A 20,437-nucleotide genomic window follows, 5' to 3' on the forward strand; every position below is an offset into this window, starting at 1 on the left:
TCAGTTAAAAATCTCAGTGGGTTTTCTTTCTTTTTATTTTGTCCCAAAAGTGCTTTTTCAAAAAGCTGCTTGGATGAGAAGCGACAGGTTTTCAAAGAAAAACCAGAAAGTCCAGTTTTGCCTCTTGAAAAAGGACCTTTGGGACAACCATGATCTGGATGACTGAGAACCTCCACAGGTATATATATATATATATATATATATTTAAGAGCACATGCATTCGTTGTTCGCTTGCTATCATAGGCGGTGGCGAAGGTTAACAACCAGTTCAATTAATCAAAATGTTCTCGGGGCGCATTCCTGACAAAAGGCAAATGACATTTTTGAATTATTTTTATTAAACAGCAGATAAAGCAACTCATTTGCAGAGGAAAGGCAGGATATAAAGAGGAACTAATTGCACTTTTAATCCTTCTGACGTCTTCTAAAGGGATGAATGACACGCAGGCCGTGTGAAGGAAAACACTTCCTCGTGGAGAAAAATCCTTCCTCATCGGGCAATTTTGGTTGAAGTAAAACAAAGAAAATCTTTTAAAAGATTTTGGCAAGGCTTCCCAAGAATGTGCCCCAAAAGGACTTGGAGATGCCATCGTTTTGATGGCCGAGAACGCGATCGAAAACCTTATTAACGTTGCTAATCAACGATACGTTGAACCTCCAGATGGTTGTGTCCCGCATGAGATACTGTTCCCCAAATTCGTTTTCCAGGTGTCTCCTACAGTTGTAAAGAATTGCAACGTCGCTGGACACTTCGAACGTCCGACCATATCCTTTGAGAACGGAATGGCTGGACGCCTGAACCACGCTCCTCGGGTTTACAATCATTTTCTTCAAAATATTGATATTCAGTTTATTGGGCTCACGATAAACATGTCGCAATATGTTAACTCCCGGGATGGTTTTCCAGAGCGTGATGTTGAATTTATCCAAAGACGAAAATACGTTCTGAGAGAAAAAATGAGTCTCAAAAAAGAAAATGCCAACTCCTGGGTTTTGATCCTCGAGGCTATCGATCATAGTTTTCCAATTTGGGTGTTTTAGGGGAAGGATAATTTCATTGATATCATGAAAAACCACGTATTTGCTTCGGTACATATTACGGTAAATGCAGTCGTTTAGAACGGTGGTTTTTCCATAGCCCCAGTCCTGGTAAGAATACCAAAAAGAAGACAAGCGCACGTAGGAAGTAATTGGCCAAGGTATGACCTCCACAGTGCCTTCTTGAACATAAAAATGTAAGATTCGGTCCATGAGCGAGCTGCAGTTCATTTTGTAAAGGTACACTTTCTTGGCCCCGAGGATTTTATACATTTCCATGCTCTGCACAAACTGCAGGGCGTTGTCGTAATTCTCGAGCATGACCGACAGACAGACGGTGTATTCCGTCACAAACCAAGTCCTGGCAACCCGGTTGTTGATTTCAAACCACGGCAGCTCCGCCATGGATCCTTTGGTCGATGGATGAATGGACATATACTGTGGCAAGCAGCGTTGCGGTTCCAAACACACGATATCTGCCCCACCAACCGGGAAGCCGTTTCTCTCCGGATGGATGTCTATGCTGGCCCGAATGATAGAAATGCGGTTGTTATGACTGCAACAAAACCAGCAATAAAGATCTTGGATTTTTTTGTAATGTACCATTGCAATTGCCCGGGTGAGGTTTTGTTGCCGGTCATCGTGGTACAACGAAACGACAAAGGTTTTGTTGTGTTTTAAGGCGGTGATGGTACCATTGACCAACTCACCTCTGCAGGCCCCCAAATTTAGTTGGGTTTGTTGGGCTGGGGCCAACGGCCTTCTGGAGTACATTTCGAAGAACAGAAGAATTAGGAAAGGGATGGCCATCCAAATCATCTTGCTCTTGAAGCGAGGCATCTTATTCCTTTGATGTTGCTACAAAATATATATAGATATATTGGTCAAATGAGAGGAGTAAGTGAAATTACATTGTTCCTCCTTAAAAAAAATGACCCTCCCTAAAAACTAAATAGTTTTCACAAGGAATCTCTCGAACCCTCTAAAATACAATGGGAACTGAGCAATGAGCCTGTAAATCTGTACAGGTGTGTCTGTTTCAACTTGAGCAGTTCCTGAAAAACAAGCTCCTGCTGCTTTCTTTGAAAAGCCTTTCCACAAAGGCCCAGCTGCCTCACCATTCATAAGGAAGCCACCTTTGTCCAGCATCACCTGTTCCACCTGGGGACTGAATAACTCGTTTTTGCTGGACCTTAACGAGGGCTACTTTGAGCACAATAGATGGAACCTACCGATAAAGGAGAATATTTGTAGATCGGAGTTTGAAAAGAAAATATTTGTAGGTCAGGGTTGAAATTAGGCAACAGAGCGGGTCCACTAGCACTGCTGACGTTAGCTAGTTGGGTAATGAAACATCAGCAAGAAAACCAACAAGCTCGGAGAGCACCAGGGACCCTTCAGACTGAATCAAACCATACCTGCTAGGCATGCTTAATGTGCAAAATCACACCCCACCAGATAAATATTAACTACATCCTATTTATATATCTATTATTATATATTTCTTTATATATTAAAAGATATAATGACCTTTGTGTCTATATCATCTATGTTAATATTGATATATCTGTCAATTATCAATTGATATTATCTATCAATATCTGTATCCATATCTACACCTATCTATCTCAATCTTTATATTTTCTCTATCGATCTATTAACCTTTCTATCAATAACTCTATTTCTCAATCTCTATATTTACCTATCTATCATCCATCTGTCTATCTATCTATCTATCTATCTATCTATCTATCTATCTATCTTCTATCCATCCATCTCCTATCTATCTATCATCTGTATATTTGATATCTTATACATCATTTATATTGATCATCTATATATATATAACTATATCGATCTCAGCTACATTATATCATCTCAATATCTATCAATTATCTATCATCTTTCTCTAATTCTCAACTACATATATTTCCATCAATATAGATATATTATCTGTATATATTATATCTATCAATGTCTTGATCTATATATTTGTATCTATCTAATCTGTATATATATATATATATATATATATATATATATATATATATATATATATACTATTTCTTGATCTATATATTTATCTAATCTGTGTGTGTATATATATATATATATATATATATATTCTATTTCTTGATCTATATATTTATATCTAATCTCTGTGTGTGTAAATATATATTATACTTCTTGATTTATATATTTATATCTATCTAATATATATATATATATATATATATATATATATATATATGTATGTATGTATGTATGTATGTATGTATGTATGTATGTATGTCTTTTTCTTTTTCGTAGGCTTTTATGTGCATATTCTTTCTAGCCAGGTTTTACCTACGTAAACTAAGTTGTTTTGCAGCTCTGGTTGTGTGAAATCTCATTCACAAGCTTCAGGGCTTTTTTTCTGTTGACAAACTGCAACTCTCCCAGAGAGCAACACAGAGTTGCAGTTTGTCAACAGAAAAAAAGCCCTGAAGCTTGTGAATGAGATTTCACACAACCAGAGCTGCAAAACAACTTAGTTTACGTAGGTAAAACCTGGCTAGAAAGAATATGCATATATATATATATATATATAAATTTTCTTATTTCTTCGTAGGGTTTATGTGTGTTTTTTTCTTCTAGCCAGGTTTTCCCTACGTAACCAAGAGCTACAAAAAACCTTGGTTACGTAGGGAAAACCTGGCTAGAAGAAAAAAAACATATATATATATATATATATATATATATATATATATATATATATATATATATTTATTTTCTATTTCTTGATTTATATATTTGTATCTAATATATACACACATACACACATACTATTTATCTACATTCAATATCAATATATTAAATATGTACGTGTGTGTGTGTGTGTGTGTGTGTGTGTGTGTATATATATATATATATATATAATATCTATCAATATTTCTATTTCTATCCATCCATAGACACAAACACCCTAATTCTCAATTCGCCCCATTAAATATTTTCCTCTTTGCTGAAGAACACACTAAAAAAACCTGAAATTACTTCATTTTTCTCTGGTTTTCTTTTCTTTTGTTTTGTTTTTTTTAATTGGCCTTCAAAATGTCTGGCTATTTTAGAAAATGTGGCGATGGAGGGAATAGATAGAAATAAAATAGATTTAATTTAAATTAAACAAGCTGAGGTAACCTTCAAACCGTTGAGGGAGCTGAAGCCAACGACTGGGGAGGGAAAAAAAACCTGATTATTTCCCTGACATTAATGGCTAATTTTTTTAAAAAAATTAGAACTAAAATCCTCACCTCAAGGATTTCCTCAGGAGGCTGAAGAAAAATGTTATTTTTCACCCCTCAAAAGAAAAAAGAAAGAAAGAGAGTTAAGCCCTGGAGAGTTACATGAGGAAAGGAGGGAGAGAGAGAGAGAGGAATTAAAATGTATATACAAATTCCCGCCTTTTTCTCTCCTCTCGCAATGGCTATTAATAAACTGTTCAAAATGGTGGAAAATGGTGCCATTATGGCTGCCTCTTATTCCTCCTCCTCCTCCTCCTCCTCCTCCTCCTCCTCCTCCTTTTCCCTCTTGAGGGTGGAAGAAGTGTTAATAATCATGTAAACTTAAAAAGGCCCTCTCTTCCAAATTATCCATATCTGTCTGTCTGTCTGTCTGTCTATTTATCTATATATCTATCTATCTATCTATCTATCTATCTATCTATCATCTATCTTCTCTCTTGCCTATCTTTATGTATCTACCGGTATCTATATTTATCTCTATTTCTATGTCTTATGTATCTTTCCATATTTGTTTATTTATCTCTATATATCTATATTTTTCTCTATTTCTATATCAATGTATCTATCCATAGATACATGGATACATGTACAGGTGGAAGAAGTGTTAATAATCATGTAAACTTAAAAAGGCCCTCTCTTCCAAATTATCCATATCTATCTATCTATCTATCTGTCTGTCTGTCTGTCTATCTATCTATCTATCTATTTATCTATCTATCTATCTATCTATCATCTATCTTATCTCTTGCCTATTTTTATGTATCTACCGGTATCTATATCTCTATATCTTATGTATCTATCTATATTTATTTGTTTGTTTCTCTCTCTCTCTCTCTCTCTCTCTCTCTCTCTCTCTCTCTCTCTCTCTCTCTCTCATCTGTTTGTCTTTTTAATTAGATGTATACAACCACCCAATTAAAAAAACTATTCTGGACAGCCTTACAAATTAATGGAATAATGGCTGTGGACTCCTAGGTCTACCATTTTTAGAAGTCCATTCAGATGCCACCAAACATCTTAATATCTTCATAGAGGATCCTAGCTTGCATACAACAGCTTGGAGCAAAAACAGGTTTGCAACTTATGGTCAAAATATCTTGATTGTTAGAAGAAAATGTGAGGCATCAGCCTGGGTGTGGCTGAGACAGGTGAGTCAATCTTCCTAAAAGTATTTTAATGGCTATGTATCTTAAAAGATCGAACTCACAGCAAATAGCCAAAAATGCAAAATAACCCACACTGTAATCAGCAGCTCCCGTTGCAAAATTCAAAAGCTGTTCCTGAATTCTCATCTGGGTATCTGCCAAATTCCCCATCCAGTTTCTATGTAGGCCGGGGTGGGGGTGGGTGGGGCAATGCATTGTTGTTATGAAAAGGTAAAGAATAAAGGAAGTGCTCTGGTGTGCTAAAATGCGGACAGGACGTTCGGGATTATCGCACCTTAACAAAAGAACAGCTTGGAGTGCAAAGCCTAAACCCAGCCAGGAAATATCATGCCACAGGGGAAAAAAAAAACCAAAAACCAATGAAACAAGAACATGGAGATCTTCAAACAAGGGTAAACCCAGGAGAGAATTTTGCAACACTTGTCTGACAGTCCTCACCTAAGGCAAAGTCCTCTCTCACCCCCCACCCCACCCCAGATGTTTGCAAACTATGCTAGAGAATCATTTCTGGTTGGGTTTATCCCAGTGGTGAAATCCAAATTTTTTTTACTACGGGTTCTGTGGGCATGGCTTGGTGGGCGTGGCAGGGGAAGGATATTGCAAAATCTCCATTCCCACCCCACTCTGGGGCCAGCCAGAGGTGGTATTTGCTGGTTCTCTGAAGTATTCAAAATTTCCGCTACCAGTTCTCCAGAACCTGTCAGAACCTGCTGGATTTCACCCCTGGTTTATCCAGTGGTTGAGAACATTTGGGGTGCTGGTTAGCTTTATAATTTTGCAAAATGGGGAACGAGGTATAAACACAGCAACCGGAGAAGATTTTGGTGGTCCACCCTGTAAGCAGCTTGGATGAATGAAACCCAAAGGCACGTCTCCTAAAATAGGTTTCTGGGAATACATCCCTCCTCCTTTAGGGGTTGTATCAGAGCTGATGTTGTTTACACAACTTGCCTAGCAGTTGTTAAAATTTTATGAGAGATCATATCTCCCCCCCCCCCCCCCGAGTCAAATAATACTCTGGAGCTAAATATCTTAAGAAAATAACCAGAGCAAAGTTTTTTTTTAAAAAAAAAAACTGGGTTCGGGAAGCTTGCTTTCTTGCAGACATTTCATTACCCAAACTAGGTTAACATCATCACTGCTGCTAAGGAGTGGGGTTTGCTCTCAGTTTACTACATTACCAGCACTGATGATGTTACCTGGTTTGGTCATGAGATGTCTGCAAGAAAACAACCAAGCTTAGAGAGCACCAAGGATGCAATCCTCTCCACAAACCCCACTCCCTACTACCACTGATGATGTTACCTAGTTGGGTCAAGTGGCAATTGGACAAGTCATTTCCACATCCCCTCCGTCGCAATAGTCTTGCACAACAGCACTGAGTCAAACCCCAACTCTGCTCCATTCATCATTGAAGAAATGTGCCTCGCCCTCAACATTGCTAAACAAAAAACAATTACGAATGAGTTGGAACATGCAACCCCCATGCCTTTCTCAGTTTCATCACAAGCAATTTTCCTGATCTGGTGTGTTTGTGTGTGTCTGTATGTCTGTGTATGTATCCACAAAATCAGAGGGAGAAGTTGCATGCACAAAATCAGATTCAGAAGTTGCATGGACAAAATCAGACGGAGAAGTTGTATGCACTAAATCAGACGGAGAAGTTGTATGCATTAAATCAGACGGAGAAGTTGCATGCACAAAATCAGACGGAGAAGTTGCAGGCACAAAATCAGAGGGAGAAGTTGCATGGACAAAATCAGAGGGAGAAGTTGCAGGCACAAAATCAGAGGGAGAAGTTATATGGGCAAAATCAGAAGGAGAAGTTGCATGGACAAAATCAGAGGGAGAAGTTGCATGGACAAAATCAGACGGAGAAGTTGCAAGCACAAAATCAGATGGAGAAGTTGCAGGCACAAAATCAGAGGGAGAAGTTATATGGGCAAAATCAGAGAAGTTGCAGGCACAAAATCAGAGGGAGAAGTTATATGGGCAAAATCAGAAGGAGAAGTTGCATGGACAAAATCAGAGGGAGAAGTTGCAGGCACAAAATCAGAGGGAGAAGTTACATGGACAAAATCAGAGGGAGAAGTTGCATGGACAAAATCAGAGGGAGAAGTTGCAGGCACAAAATCAGAGGGAGAAGTTATATGGGCAAAATCAGAAGGAGAAGTTGCATGGACAAAATCAGAGGGAGAAGTTGCATGGACAAAATCAGACGGAGAAGTTGCAAGCACAAAATCAGATGGAGAAGTTGCAGGCACAAAATCAGAGGGAGAAGTTATATGGGCAAAATCAGAGAAGTTGCAGGCACAAAATCAGAGGGAGAAGTTATATGGGCAAAATCAGAAGGAGAAGTTGCATGGACAAAATCAGAGGGAGAAGTTGCAGGCACAAAATCAGAGGGAGAAGTTACATGGACAAAATCAGAGGGAGAAGTTGCATGGACAAAATCAGAGGGAGAAGTTGCAGGCACAAAATCAGAGGGAGAAGTTATATGGGCAAAATCAGAAGGAGAAGTTGCATGGACAAAATCAGAGGGAGAAGTTGCATGGACAAAATCAGACGGAGAAGTTGCAAGCACAAAATCAGATGGAGAAGTTGCAGGCACAAAATCAGAGGGAGAAGTTATATGGGCAAAATCAGAGAAGTTGCAGGCACAAAATCAGAGGGAGAAGTTATATGGGCAAAATCAGACAGAAGTTGCAGGCACAAAATCAGAGGGAGAAGTTACATGGACAAAATCAGAGGGAGAAGTTGCATGGACAAAATCAGAGGGAGAAGTTGCAGGCACAAAATCAGAGGGAGAAGTAGCAGGCACAAAATCAGAGGGAGAAGTATGGACAAAATCAGAGGGAGAATTATATGGGCAAAATCAGACAGAGAAGTTGCAGGCACAAAATCAGAGGGAGAAGTTATATGGGCAAAATCAGAAGGAGAAGTTGCATGGACAAAATCAGAGGGAGAAGTTGCAGGCACAAAATCAGAGGGAGAAGTATGGACAAAATCAGAGGGAGAAGTTATATGGGCAAAATCAGAAGGAGAAGTTGCATGGACAAAATCAGAGGGAGAAGTTGCAGGCACAAAATCAGATGGAGAAGTTGCAGGCACAAAATCAGAGGGAGAAATATGGACAAAATCAGAGGGAGAAGTTGCATACTTGCCAGAATATAGATTTAAGATTTGAAGACTCTTCTATCTCGTGCCTTGAGACGTGCACCTAGAAATAAATATTCTTTTGCCAGCACACAGAATAGGTTTTATCTAATTAAAATTTAATGTGTTTTTCTAAGGCAACCTCTTACGGCCCTTGTTTAAAATCGATATTCAGAATAGCGGCAATTGCAGTCTTACTCCGGCTGTGCGTTTTGGGTGCAGCTGCACAATTTAGGTGCAAAATCTCAACGAAGGAGGCAGGAAAGGACACCACAAAGTAATTATCAAGAGTCTGCATCAGTAAATTTATTATCCTTCAAAGTTCCTGTAAGCACAACTCTTTGGAAAGAGTTTTATCCATTTAATAGAAGTTCATGAACATGATTAGGATATAACCCTCGTAGCCCAATTTTCAATAAAGCAAAGTTTTCAACTTAAGAAAGAATTACAGAATTTTTGCCCTGAGTACACTGATTTTTTTTTTTTCCAAGAGAAGTGCCACCTTCCATTTTTTTATATCATTAAATCCTGGGTTATACTTGCTAATGGATTTTATCTCAGGACTTAATAAGCAATTGCCATGGACATCACCCATCCATTCTCTATAGATAAAAAACAGATTCTGGGTTGAACCCACAGTTTTATTTCTTATTTATTTCTCCCTCTGGCTTCCCATTTTTTTCGATCAAATACAGATTGATTCAGGGGTGAAATGTAAAATTTGTTACTACCGGTTCTGTGGGCGTGGCTTGGTGGTGGTGGGTAATATGACTGGTTGGGCGTGGCCAACTTTTTTTAAAAAAAACTTTTCAAAGCATTTTTTCTAATGCTTTGAAAAGCCTCTGCCGATCAGGCAACTCAGCTGGGATCATCAGACTTTTCAAAGCATTTTTTTTACCACCTCTTCAGCCAAGAGGTTGCAGAAAAAAATGCTTTGAAAAGCCTCTGACGATCCCAGCTGAGCCGCGCGATCATCAGAGGCTTTTTTTGTTTTTTTACTTTTAAAAGCATTTTCTCATCGGAAGAGGTTGTAGAAAAAATGCTTTTAAAAGTAAAAAAAAAAGCCTCTGATGATCGTGCGGCTCAGCTGGCCATGGTGTGGTGGTGGGGGGGGCAGGGATTTTTGCTACTGGTTCTCCGAACCACCCGCCGCCATCGCTACCGGATCGGGCGATCTGGTGCAAACCGGGAGCATTTCATCCCTGGATTGATTAGGACAGGGGTTCCCACCATCGGGCCACGGCCTGTTTGGAACCGGACCACACGAGCGATGAACAAGTGTGCGCAAAGCTCCACTCACAGGAATAGCCGACAAGTGCGCAGACATGAAGCTGCACATTTGCAAACATAAGGCACTTGAGCAGAAGGTGTTTGGTCTTACGCACAAAGCTCCATTTGCACAAGTGGAGCTTCACGCACGAATACAAGCGCCCACTGCTCGCGCGAGTGGAGCTTTGTGCGCGAACGCAAGCACTCTCCACTCAAACACGAAGCTCAACTTGATGCTGCTCACACCAATGGAGCTGTATGCATGCACACGCGTGCCTGCCACTCACACACACACACACAAACACCTCGCACTGGGCCAGGTCGCCAAACTGCAAAAGTTGGAGACTACTGGATTAGAAGACCTGTCTTCTTTTCCCTGATTTGGGGGGGAGGGGGGGTCAAACTCGAGGCCCAGGGGGTTGGATCCATCCCACGGGGTGCTTAGATCTGGCCCGCGGGCCGCCCTGGAAACAGCAAAGGACCAGCCCGCGGTGCCTCTGCCAGTCGAAAACAGAGCTCCATTTTCACTGGCAGGGCGCTGCAGGAAGCTGTCGCGGCTGAAAACGGAGCTTGGGAGCCCATTTTCGCTGGTAGAGCACTTGGGCCACCGCAGGCACCCCTGACACTAGTGATGTCACCTTGGCCACGCCCACACTGCCCCCCTTCCCCCCCGAGATCAAATACAACCCTGATGTGGCCCTCAATGAAATCGAGTTTGACACTCCCTGCCCTGATTGATAAGCTTAAATATCTTCAACATCGGTCCCAATGATTCAAGGAGATTGGTCGCCCAAAAGAGCGTAATCAAGTTCCACCATAGCAGCGAAATTCTAAAAATGAAAGGAACCTATAATAAAAGAGAATGCTACAGAATGAGAACTCACCTTACAGGAAAGACTAACCCGCCAACCAAGGTATGGTGAAATACAGGCAGTTCTCGACTTACAACAGTTTCATTTTGTGACCGTTCGAAGTGACAATGGGATTGTAAAAAAAAAAAGTGATTTATGACCGTTTTTCGCACTTCTGACCTTTGTGGTCACGGGATCAAAATCCCGATGCTTGGGGACTGATTCATATTTATGACGGTTGCGGTGTCCCAGGGTCATGTGATCCCCTTCTGTGACTTTCAGACAAGCAAGGTCAATGGGGAAAGCCGGATTCACTTAACAACCGGGTTGCTAACTTAACAACTTTGTGATTCACTTGACAACCGTCGTAAAATGGGGCAAAACTCACTTAACAAATGTTTCACTGAACAGCAGAAACGTGGGACTGAATTGTGGTCGTAAATCGAGGACAACCTGTGCTTAAAGTTTAAATGACTGCCATCAAAGGACTAGCCATCAGTCTTTTCCACAAAAAGCGATTTAAGATTAGGGTGCTGCCCCAAAATGAGCATTTTGTTTTTCCTGAAGTAGAAATAGTGTCAAGATTGAGAGGTAGATCATGCAGTCAACTAAGGAGCATGTGTTTCTGTGCATAGTTGTCTGTGTGTGTGTTGGAGAGAAACTGGCCTAGCCGGGGGGGGGGGGGGAGGAGTCAAGCAGGGAATTAGTCTGGAATCCCTTCATGGACATAAGTAGGTGAAGTTTAATTCTCCCATTGAACCTTATCTAGCCTTACCCTGGGTAAGACTGAGATGATTCCTATCCACTTTTCATGTATGGATCTAGTTGTTCACACTTGACAATATAGATGTGAGTGTACACACACACACAACCATGCACAGACACACACTGATGCAATTTACTAAGGCTTCAACTTTTTTGCTTTTGCGCCGAGTCACCGGCTCCTAAAATCCCAGATTTAAATAACACATCATTCACTCTGGGGATCAAAGTTTTGTTGTATCTCCAGAAGACTGGGTCTCGAATCAAAGTGCTATCGGGTAAGTTCGTACGTTCGGCGATCCTGCAGTGGAAATTAAAGGCGAGATCATTGGCGACTTCAAGGGAGCCTCCATACATCTTGAGAACAGAATGGACCGAGGTCTGAATGACTCTGGTTGGATCCAGAATCATTTTCACGTTATTGAAACTGTGAACGTCTTTAGGTTCCTTGTGGATGTGTTCAAAGACGTTAAACCCCGGCACCGTTGTCCAGGATGAAAAGTTGAAAGGAGTCTCGGAGAACATGGTGCGACGGAAAACCTGGTTTTCGAAAAGGAAAATCCCAACTCCTGGATGTTCCTTTTCTAATCTTTCCATTAGGGACTTCCAGTCTGCATCCTTCAAGGGAAGAATAACCTCATCGGGGTCAATCAGCAAGAGATATTTGCTTTTAAACATGTTGTAGTAAACGCAGTCGTTCAAGGCTGCGATTTGCCCATAGTAGCCCAAATCTTTCCTTTCCATGGAGTAATGCCAGTGGGTCGAAACGTTCAGGTACGAATCGATGGGCCAAGGAATAATTTCCACGATGCCTTGGGAGATGTAATAGTCGAGAACTTTGTCCATGAGGGGGCTGCAACTGTTCTTGTATATCATCACTCTTTCGGCCCCCAGAAGCCTGTACAGCTCCATGGACTGTACGAACTGCAAGACGTTGTCATATTTCCCAAACATGGTAGACATGCAGATCGTGAAGTCCACAGAGGGCTCCTCTGGATAGAGGTTTCGGATGGGAAATAGGGGCAGGTGGGTCAATTCCAGGTTGGGATTCCCGGGGTGGACAGAAATGAAGTGAGCTTCGCAGTCTTCTGGCTGAAGACAAAGCAGATCTGCAGTGCCGTATGGGAAACCGAAGCGGTCTTTGTGGACATCGATTTCTCCTTGTACGACCTCAATCATCTGGCTGTTCTCGCAGCAAAAGATGCAGTAAATCTTGCTGACTTTTTGATGGTGGATAATGCTCAGGACCCGGACGAGATTTTCCTGTCGCTTGTCAAAATAAGGGGTGATGATAAAACTGTGTTTATCCTGGAGTGGGGTGATTGCACCATCGGCGAGCCGGCCTTTGCAAAACCTGCCAGGGCGTTTCCCTTCCTTAGCATTTTCGTTCAACGGATCCCAGCTTTTCTTCCAATAATATGACACAAGGAACAACGTAAAGACGAAAACGAAGCCGCAAATTCGAGGGGACGAGCTGTTTTTTCTGCCGCAGATGGACATTCCCAAAGCTCCTGCAGTTGATTGTTCAGTATTTCATTTCATTTGGTCTAATGAGAAGAAAAGAAGGAAGGGGGGGGGAGAGACAGGAAGAGAAAAGAGTGAGATGCCACCATGTTACTGCTTGTTTTGCAAGACGATCTTTTTGCAAGAGTGAGATGCCCAGGGGTGAGCTGCTGCAGGTTCGGGAAAACCTCTAGCTAAGATTCTCTGCAGTTTGGAGAACCCCCAAATCCCGCTCCTGGCTGGATCTGCCTGTCCATGCGGTCTGTCTTGGATGTAAGTGCAGGATGCATGCGGAGGTTCGGGGAGGGTGAAAAACGGGCCTACCAGAAGTTTGGGAAGGCTGGAAACGGGCCCGTTTCCGGCCTCTAGAGGGCCTCCGGAGCCTGGGGAGGCTGTTTTGGCCCTCCCAGAGGCTCAAGGAAAGCCGCTGGAACCCGGGGAGGGCAAAAAGCCCCCCCCATGGTGCAGGAGGTCGACTAGGCCATGCCCACCATGGCCACGCCCACCCAGCACCCGGGCAGAGAACCCCTTGCTAAAATTTTTGAAGCCCACCCCTGGAGATGCCACCATGTTACTGTTCGTTTTGCAAGAATATCTCCTGATCTTTCGGGAAAAGGTTTTCAGTTCTTCTTCCTGTTTTGACCATCTAGATAGGAAACTAGGATTACATCGGGGCATGGAGTCATCTCCCACTAAAAATAAAGAGGAAGGGGAAAAAAGGAGACGGAGAAAGGAAATCAGAACGAGGGGTGGAAAGGATGATGGAGCATTCTCTGCTAGTATCCTCCTGAAGGTCCTCATCCAGTTGTGATTGTCCTCCATCAGAAGAGCAACAGCAAGAATTTTTGTAGGGGGTGAATTCATAGCTAGCAAAGGGGGGACATGGAAAAGCTATCAGAGAGCTAACTTTCTTGTGAAAGGGAGATCAGGGATTAGAACGGCTTGGGGAAGGGGAAGGGAAGGGGAAGGGAAGGGGAAGGAAAGGAAAGAAAGGAAAGGAAAGAAGGAAGGAAAGGAAAGGAAAGGAAAGGAAAGGAAAGGAAAGGAAAGGAAAGGAAAGGAGGAAAGGAAGAACAGATGAAAAGGGAAGGGAAGGAGAAAGGAAGGGAAGGACAGATGAAAGGGAAAGGAAAGGAGAGGAGGAAGGAAAGGAAAGGAAAGGAGAGGAGAGGAGGAAGGGAAGGGAAGGAAAGGAAAGGAAAGGAGAGAAGGAAGGGAAGGAAAGGATAGATGAAAGGAAAGGGCAGATGAAAGGGGAAGGGAAGGAGAAGGGAAGGGAAGGACATGGAAGGGAAGGACAGATTAAAGGTGAAGGAAAGGGAAGGAGAGGAGGAAGAAGGGAAGGAAAGGAAAGGAAAGGAGAAAGGAAAGGAAATTAATGGACGAGGAAGGGAAAGGAAAGGAAAAACTGATAGGAAAGGAAAGCTAGGGAGGGAAGGGAAAGGAGAAGGGAAGGAAAGAGGGAAGGAAAGGAGAGGAGAGGGGAGAGAGGAAAGCTGAGAGCTAACTGTACTCTTATTATTAACAGTAGCTAATTCACCAGTTTAATCTGTATAATGGATAAATTTGACAAAGGAAGGCCAATTCATCCTTTGAGGATAAATTTGAACTCAACCTAAAATGAAAAACAAACCTTTTACAAGTTGCTATTGAATACAACCATATTTTAAATTCACTTACCTATGTATTCCTTATTTTTTAAAACCTCATTGACCCAGTCTTGGCATAATGTCAGATTGTGGTTTGGAGCTACGTGAATCTGAGATCCCCACAGTCCAACCTCTCAACTTCTTCTAAAGAAATAAAAACCTTTTTGGCAGCTTCTTGACTGACGCTTCTTGCCTGAGGTGAACCTCCCACCTTGCCTTCAGCGTCATGTCCGTTGCTAGGATTCCCTCTGATATTTACACATTCACACTTTTGCAAAGAAGACAAAACTTATTTGTCCCAAGGATGGCTGCGCAAACAGAGCTTTCTGCAGAATGTATGTCCCAGCGGGGACCAATCTGTAAACATTGTGATCTCCACATCCGTGAGAATTTCTAAGGATAGTTCATCTGCCTCTAATTTAGGTATTTGATCCATCGCATAACATAGACGAGCTTCTGTAATTTTTCAGTTACTTAAACAGAATAACACCTCGGAGGTCTTCTACTCCAACCCCCTTCTTAGGCAGGAGACCCTACACCACTTCAGACAAATGGTTATCCAACATCTTAAAAACTTCCAGCGTTGGAGCATTCACAACTTCTGGTGGTAAATTGTTCCACTGGTTAATTGTTCTCACTGTCAGGAAATTTCTCCTTAGTTCTAAATTGCTTCTCTCCTTGATTAGCTTCCACCCATTGCTTTTTCTCCTGCCTTCAGGTGCTTTGGAGAATAGCTTGACTCCCTCTTCTTTGGGGCAGCCTCTGAGATATTGGAACCCTGCTATCATGTCTCCCCAAGTCCTTCTTTTCATCAAACTAGACATAGTAGGCTTAGGGCCGGGGTACTTACGAGACCGCCTTCTGCCACCAATAGCCTCCCACCGGCCAGTACGCTCGCACAGAGTGGGCCTCCTCAGGGTGCCGTCCGCCAGACAATGTCGGCTGACGACCCCCAGGGGGAGAGCCTTCTCTGTAACGGCGCCCACCCTCTGGAACAACCTTCCCCCAGAGTTACGTACAATAACAGACCTCCGGATTTTTCGTCGGGCCCTGAAAACCTATTTATTTCAACTAGCTGGGCTGGCGTGAGTTTAATTTTAAATTGATTTTAAATTGGGTTGTTTTAATTTACGGCGAGAATATTTAATTATTTTAATATTGTTTTTAAATTTTGTATGCTCTGTTTTTACTTTGGCTGTGCACCGCCCTGAGTCCTTTTTGGAGAAGGGCGGTATAGAAATTTAATTAATAAAATAAATAAATAAATAAATAAATATCCAGTTCCTGCAACTGTTCTGCATATGTTTCAGCCTCCAGTCCCCTAATCATCTTTGTTGCTCTTCTCTGCACTCTTTCTCGAGTCTCCACATCTTTTTTACATCGTGGCGACCAAAACTGGATGCAGGATTCCAAGTTTAGCCTTAACAAGTCCTTATAAAACACTTCATGTTGATTCTATCCTTCTTTTTACACAGAAGGCTTTTTTGGCAGCTGCTGCACACAGCTGGCTCATATATAAGACTCGTATTAGACTAGAGATTGTTCCAAAGTACATTTCCTTACCTTTTTTTGCTTCCTTACAGCCAAAAAAGAGAGCCATATCAACCTATCCCAAAGGCGAATAGTACCTTTTTTTTGGAGTAACTGCGTCTCACTTCATCCAACACAACCGGTGCTTAATTGTGTTCCAAATGCGGCCACGCCAACAAAAACAAGCCAAGCGTTAAAATCAGCTCTTTCTCCATGCTGTGTCTTATTTTACTTTCCTTGTTGACGTTTCTCGTTCTCCGGAATCTTCCGGCCAGAGCTTAAAACTGCTTTGCCCAAAAGGGAATGCTTTCTGCGCCAGACAAACACTAATGTACTTATTTGAACTATTTCTAAACTCTTGTCAAATCGTCCACAGCCCGGGGCAACCTTGTAAGGCAGGCAGAGAAGCGAGTAAAATACACAACTGCTTTTGTTAAGGGCGTGGATGCCCAGCAGGTTTCAACCTCTGTCTCTGCTGTCTGTCATCTTTTCGTTAGGGTGCATTTAGCACGTATAAAAACAGATCTGCTCAGGACTAGAAAAACAGCTTCCACGCTGCCAAGAAAACAATGCAGCTTTGTTGCTCAGTGAAACGTATCATCATTGATTTCAACCCCCCCCCCCAGTTTCAAAGTGAGTTGCATAACAGAATAACAAAGAGTTGGAAGGGACCTTGGAGGTCATCTATCCGACCTCCTGCTCAGGCAGGAAAGCCTATACCATTTTAAACAGATGCCTGTCCAATCTCTTCTTTACAAAAAACCCTCCAGTGTTAAGAGCGCTTACAATTTCTGGAGGCAAAGCCGTTCCATGGATGAATTGATCTGGGGTTATAGGATAACGGAGAACAACGGAATTGGAAGGGACCTTGGAGGTCTTCTAGTCCAACCCTGTTTTAAAATTCTTTTTTACATCGAAATTTTAATTTGTTTTAAATTATTGGGATTTTTTAATTGTCTTGGGCTAAATGATTTAATCTGGTTTTAATTATATCTTTTAACTTTTGTATTTATGTATTTTATTTTGTGCCTGTTCACCGCCCTGAGTCCTTCGGGAGTAGGGCAGTATATAAATCTAATAATAATAATAATAATAAAAAAAAACCTTGCTCAGGCAGGAAAGCCTGTACCATTTTAAACAAATGTCTGTCCAATCTCTTCTTAAAAAAAAAAAAAATCTAATTTGGAGCACCCATAACTTCTGGAGGCAAGCTGTTCCACAGATGAATTGTTCTCAACTGTCAGGAAATTTCTCGGGCTGCATTTTTCTCTCTGTCTGCAAATCCACCCAGCTACAGCAGCCATTTTTTCCTCCCTGCCGTCCCTGCCCTAACGTGCCTACGATGGAAAATGGGAGATACAATCAAATACGCCTAGAGGAGCCCAGCTTTGGACGTGTTGAGATCAGATAAAGAAAGGCTCCTGCCAGCTCAAATCATCATCTTCTCACCGCTTCTGCCAAGCCTGCACACGCCCATCGCGCGATTTCACAAGACGTGCAACCATCTTTGATTTGTAAGCTGTTTTAAGAGGATACATATAGCCAGTCTATAGAGAAAAGAAGGACTGGGAAAGGGAGAGGGGACACGATAGCAGGTCTTCCAGTATTTGAGGTATTCAAAGAAGAGGGAAAAGTCAACTTATTTCCCAAAGCACCAGAAGGCAAGACAAGAAACGTCAAAATGGAAAACGAATCAAGGAACTAAGGAGAAACTTCCTAACAGTGAGGACAATCAACCAGTGAGATAGCTTCCCTTCAGAAATTGGGGGTGCTTCATCACTGGAGGTTTTTAAGAAGACACTAGGCAGCCATTTGTCTGAAATGGTATAGGCTCTCCTGCGGGGTTGGACTAGAAGACCTCCAAGGTCCCTTCGATTCTGATTGATTGAAGACGCAAGGAAATGTGGCTACTTGCAACCCAAGGCACCCCTCAAAACCCTTACCCTACTAGGACTAACATTGCCACCGTTCTCTCCCCACCCCCCGCCGCCCAAATATTAAATTATTTGAACCTTGGGATGGTTTCGATCTTCGATGCCCTTCTCCGATGCCTCTAGCCAAAAGCAGACCCCAACCTGCGTCAGTCTCTAAAATGAGAAATGTTTCATTAATGATCCACACAGCTTAAGGGCGGGGAAAGAGTTGCTTTGATGGGCCCCTGCTTCTTCTTTTTATTTCACTACCCTCCCTTCTTCCTCTTGTAATAATTGTTGAAGCAAAGAGAGGGAAAGTGGCACAAGGGTTACAGATTAGCTGTAACCCAGAGTTAACTAATTAACTCTGTTCCTAGAATTCAGAAAGGGCGGGCAGTTAGATGCTCTCTTCCCCCACAAAAGCTATTTACTTATTGCCCTTAAAATTTGGAGATCTCACCCATTTTTAGCTGGGGAAGAGAAAGGGATCCCGATCTCAGATTAACGAAGAATTGGAAGGGACCTTGGAGGTCGTCTAGTCCAACCCCCAACTCAAGCAGGAAACCCTATACCATTTCAGACCAGTGGCTGTCCAATCTCTTCTTGAAAACCTTCATTTTTCACTGACAACTTCTGGAGGCAAGCCTTTCCACGGGTTAATTGATCCGGGGTTATAGGATAACAGAATTGGAAGGGGCCTTGGAGGTCTTGTAGTCTAACCCCCTGCTCAAGCAGGAAACCCTATTTTCAGACAAACGGCTGTCACATCTCTTCTTGAAAACTTCCAGTGATGGAGCACCCACAATTTCTGGAAGTAAGCTGTTCCCCTAATGAATTATTCTCAACTGTCTGGAAATTTCTCCTTAATTCTAGATCGGTCCTCTCCTTAATGACTTTCATCAGCTCTGTTTAGATCTCCTGTTTCCAAGTTGTATTTAAGGCACCTCCCAACAGACAGGATTTTTACTACATTAAGCAATAAGCAAGGCACGCTGCTTTCAGCCTCTCTTTTAAGTTAAGACAGTGGAAGAGCCAGCCGCAACACTCTCATCGTGATTCCCTACCGGAGTCGGAAGACACCTTGGCCAGGTCTTCTCCAGATTGCTCAGCCCCACCACCCCAGATACACAGCAAGCTGGCCAAAACCCACCTACTCACATCGCTCCAAGAAACTGGCAGCCTTTTCATTTTCTGTGGCTCGGCGTGCGTCTCTCTCGATCAGCCTCTCTCGCCACAGGAAGGAGTGAGTCAGCTCCCTCTTTGGCTTCTGAGGTTCTTTCCTAATCGTCTTGTTCGGTGGCGCAGGAGGAGCAAAAATTTGAATTTACCTGGGCTCTGAGCAAAGGGAAACAGGGCTTCCGAGCCCCTCTGGTGACAACCGAGGTTTTTTTATCCCTTCGCTCGAGCTAGCTGGTGGGAGGGGAACGGAATGATCCCTGTTCGGGTAGATGAAGGGGAGGTGTAGGCTGGCTTATCTTTTGCGTGTTGTTTTTTTTGGGTCGATGCCTGGCATTTGTGAGTGTTTTGTGTGTCTCTGTGTTCGCCTGTGGGTGTTTTGTTAGGCATTGGGAGATACGGATAGGTAGGCCGGGACACAGGAACTCTGGGGAGAGGGAAGAATCATGGAGAGATATGACCTAGAACTAAGAGAACCAATTTAGAACTGAGAGGACCAACCTAGAGCTAAGAGAATGAGAGAACCAACCTACAACTAAGAGAATGTGAGAACCAACCTACACCTAAGAGAACAAAAGAACCAATCTAGAACTAGAGAACCAACCTAGAACTAAGGGAACTAGAGAATCAACCTAGAACTAAGGGAACTAGAGAATCAACCTAGAACTAAAAGAACAAGAGAACCAACCTAGAGCTAAGAGAACGAGAGAACCAACCTAGAACTAAGGGAACTAGAGAACCAACCTAGAACTAAGGGAACTAAGGAACCAACCTAAAACTAAGGGAACTAGAGAACCAACCTAGAGCTAAGAGAATGAGAGAACCAATTTAGAACTAAGAGAACGAGAGACCCAACCTAGAACTAAGAGAACCAACCTAGAACTAAAAGAACAAGAGAACCAACCTAGAACTAAGGGAACTAGAGAACCAACCTAGAACTAAGGGAACTAGACAACCAACCTAGAGCTAAGAGAATGAGAGAACCAATTTAGAACTAAGAGAACAAGAGACCCAACCTAGAACTAAAATGAAAGAACCAATCTAGAACTAGAGAACCAACCTAGAACTAAAAGAACAAGAGAACCAACCTAGAACTAAGAGAACTAGAGAACCAATCCAGATCTAAGAGAACTAGAGAAC

At 42.4% G+C, this 20,437-nt stretch overlaps 2 protein-coding genes across 9 annotated transcripts; both read right to left on the reverse strand.

Moving 5' to 3' along the window:
- Positions 1-315: 315 nt before the first annotated feature.
- Positions 316-6,995, reverse strand: LOC117665090 (uncharacterized). 2 transcript variants are annotated; one of them, XM_060691843.2, is made up of 3 exons: positions 6,794-6,995; positions 4,332-4,378; positions 316-1,896 (listed from the first exon to the last, which is right to left on the reverse strand). In XM_060691843.2, the coding sequence occupies exons 1-3, from the start codon at positions 6,891-6,893 to the stop codon at positions 532-534; spliced, it is 1,512 nt and encodes a 503-aa protein (XP_060547826.2). In that variant the 5' UTR covers positions 6,894-6,995; the 3' UTR covers positions 316-531. The 2 variants fall into 2 exon arrangements, with proteins under 2 accessions (XP_060547826.2, XP_060547827.2); XM_060691844.2 differs by lacking the exon at positions 4,332-4,378 and having other exon boundaries at positions 6,794-6,914.
- A 1,930-nt stretch (positions 6,996-8,925) lies between these two features.
- Positions 8,926-19,615, reverse strand: LOC117665088 (beta-1,4-galactosyltransferase galt-1-like). Of its 7 annotated transcripts, none has more exons than XM_034416605.3 (3): positions 19,280-19,544; positions 18,221-18,295; positions 8,926-13,073 (listed from the first exon to the last, which is right to left on the reverse strand). In XM_034416605.3, exon 3 carries the CDS (start codon positions 13,024-13,026, stop codon positions 11,674-11,676), a length of 1,353 nt encoding a protein of 450 aa, XP_034272496.2. In that variant the 5' UTR covers positions 13,027-13,073; positions 18,221-18,295; positions 19,280-19,544; the 3' UTR covers positions 8,926-11,673. The 7 variants fall into 7 exon arrangements, with proteins under 7 accessions (XP_034272496.2, XP_034272497.2, XP_034272499.2 ...); XM_034416606.3 differs by having other exon boundaries at positions 19,272-19,488; XM_034416608.3 differs by lacking the exon at positions 18,221-18,295 and having other exon boundaries at positions 19,280-19,615.
- Positions 19,616-20,437: the final 822 nt, after the last annotated feature.

Source organism: Pantherophis guttatus, chromosome 16, assembly GCF_059756535.1.
Source record: "Pantherophis guttatus breed Tessera chromosome 16, ASM5975653v1, whole genome shotgun sequence".
Taxonomy (NCBI): domain Eukaryota; kingdom Metazoa; phylum Chordata; class Lepidosauria; order Squamata; family Colubridae; genus Pantherophis; species Pantherophis guttatus.

Bases quoted from the DNA above. Each gene is read 5' to 3' on its own strand.
- LOC117665090 (XM_060691843.2), bottom strand. From the start codon at position 6,893: ATGGAGCAGAGTTGGGGTTTGACTCAGTGCTGTTGTGCAAGACTATTG. The intron at 4,379-6,793 runs GTAACATCATCA...TTTTCTTTTGAG, and splicing joins TTGCCACTTGACCCAACTAG to GGGTGAAAAATAACATTTTT. The intron at 1,897-4,331 runs GTGAGGATTTTA...TATATTTTGTAG, and splicing joins CTCCTGAGGAAATCCTTGAG to CAACATCAAAGGAATAAGAT.
- LOC117665088 (XM_034416608.3), bottom strand. From the start codon at position 13,026: ATGTCCATCTGCGGCAGAAAAAACAGCTCGTCCCCTCGAATTTGCGGC.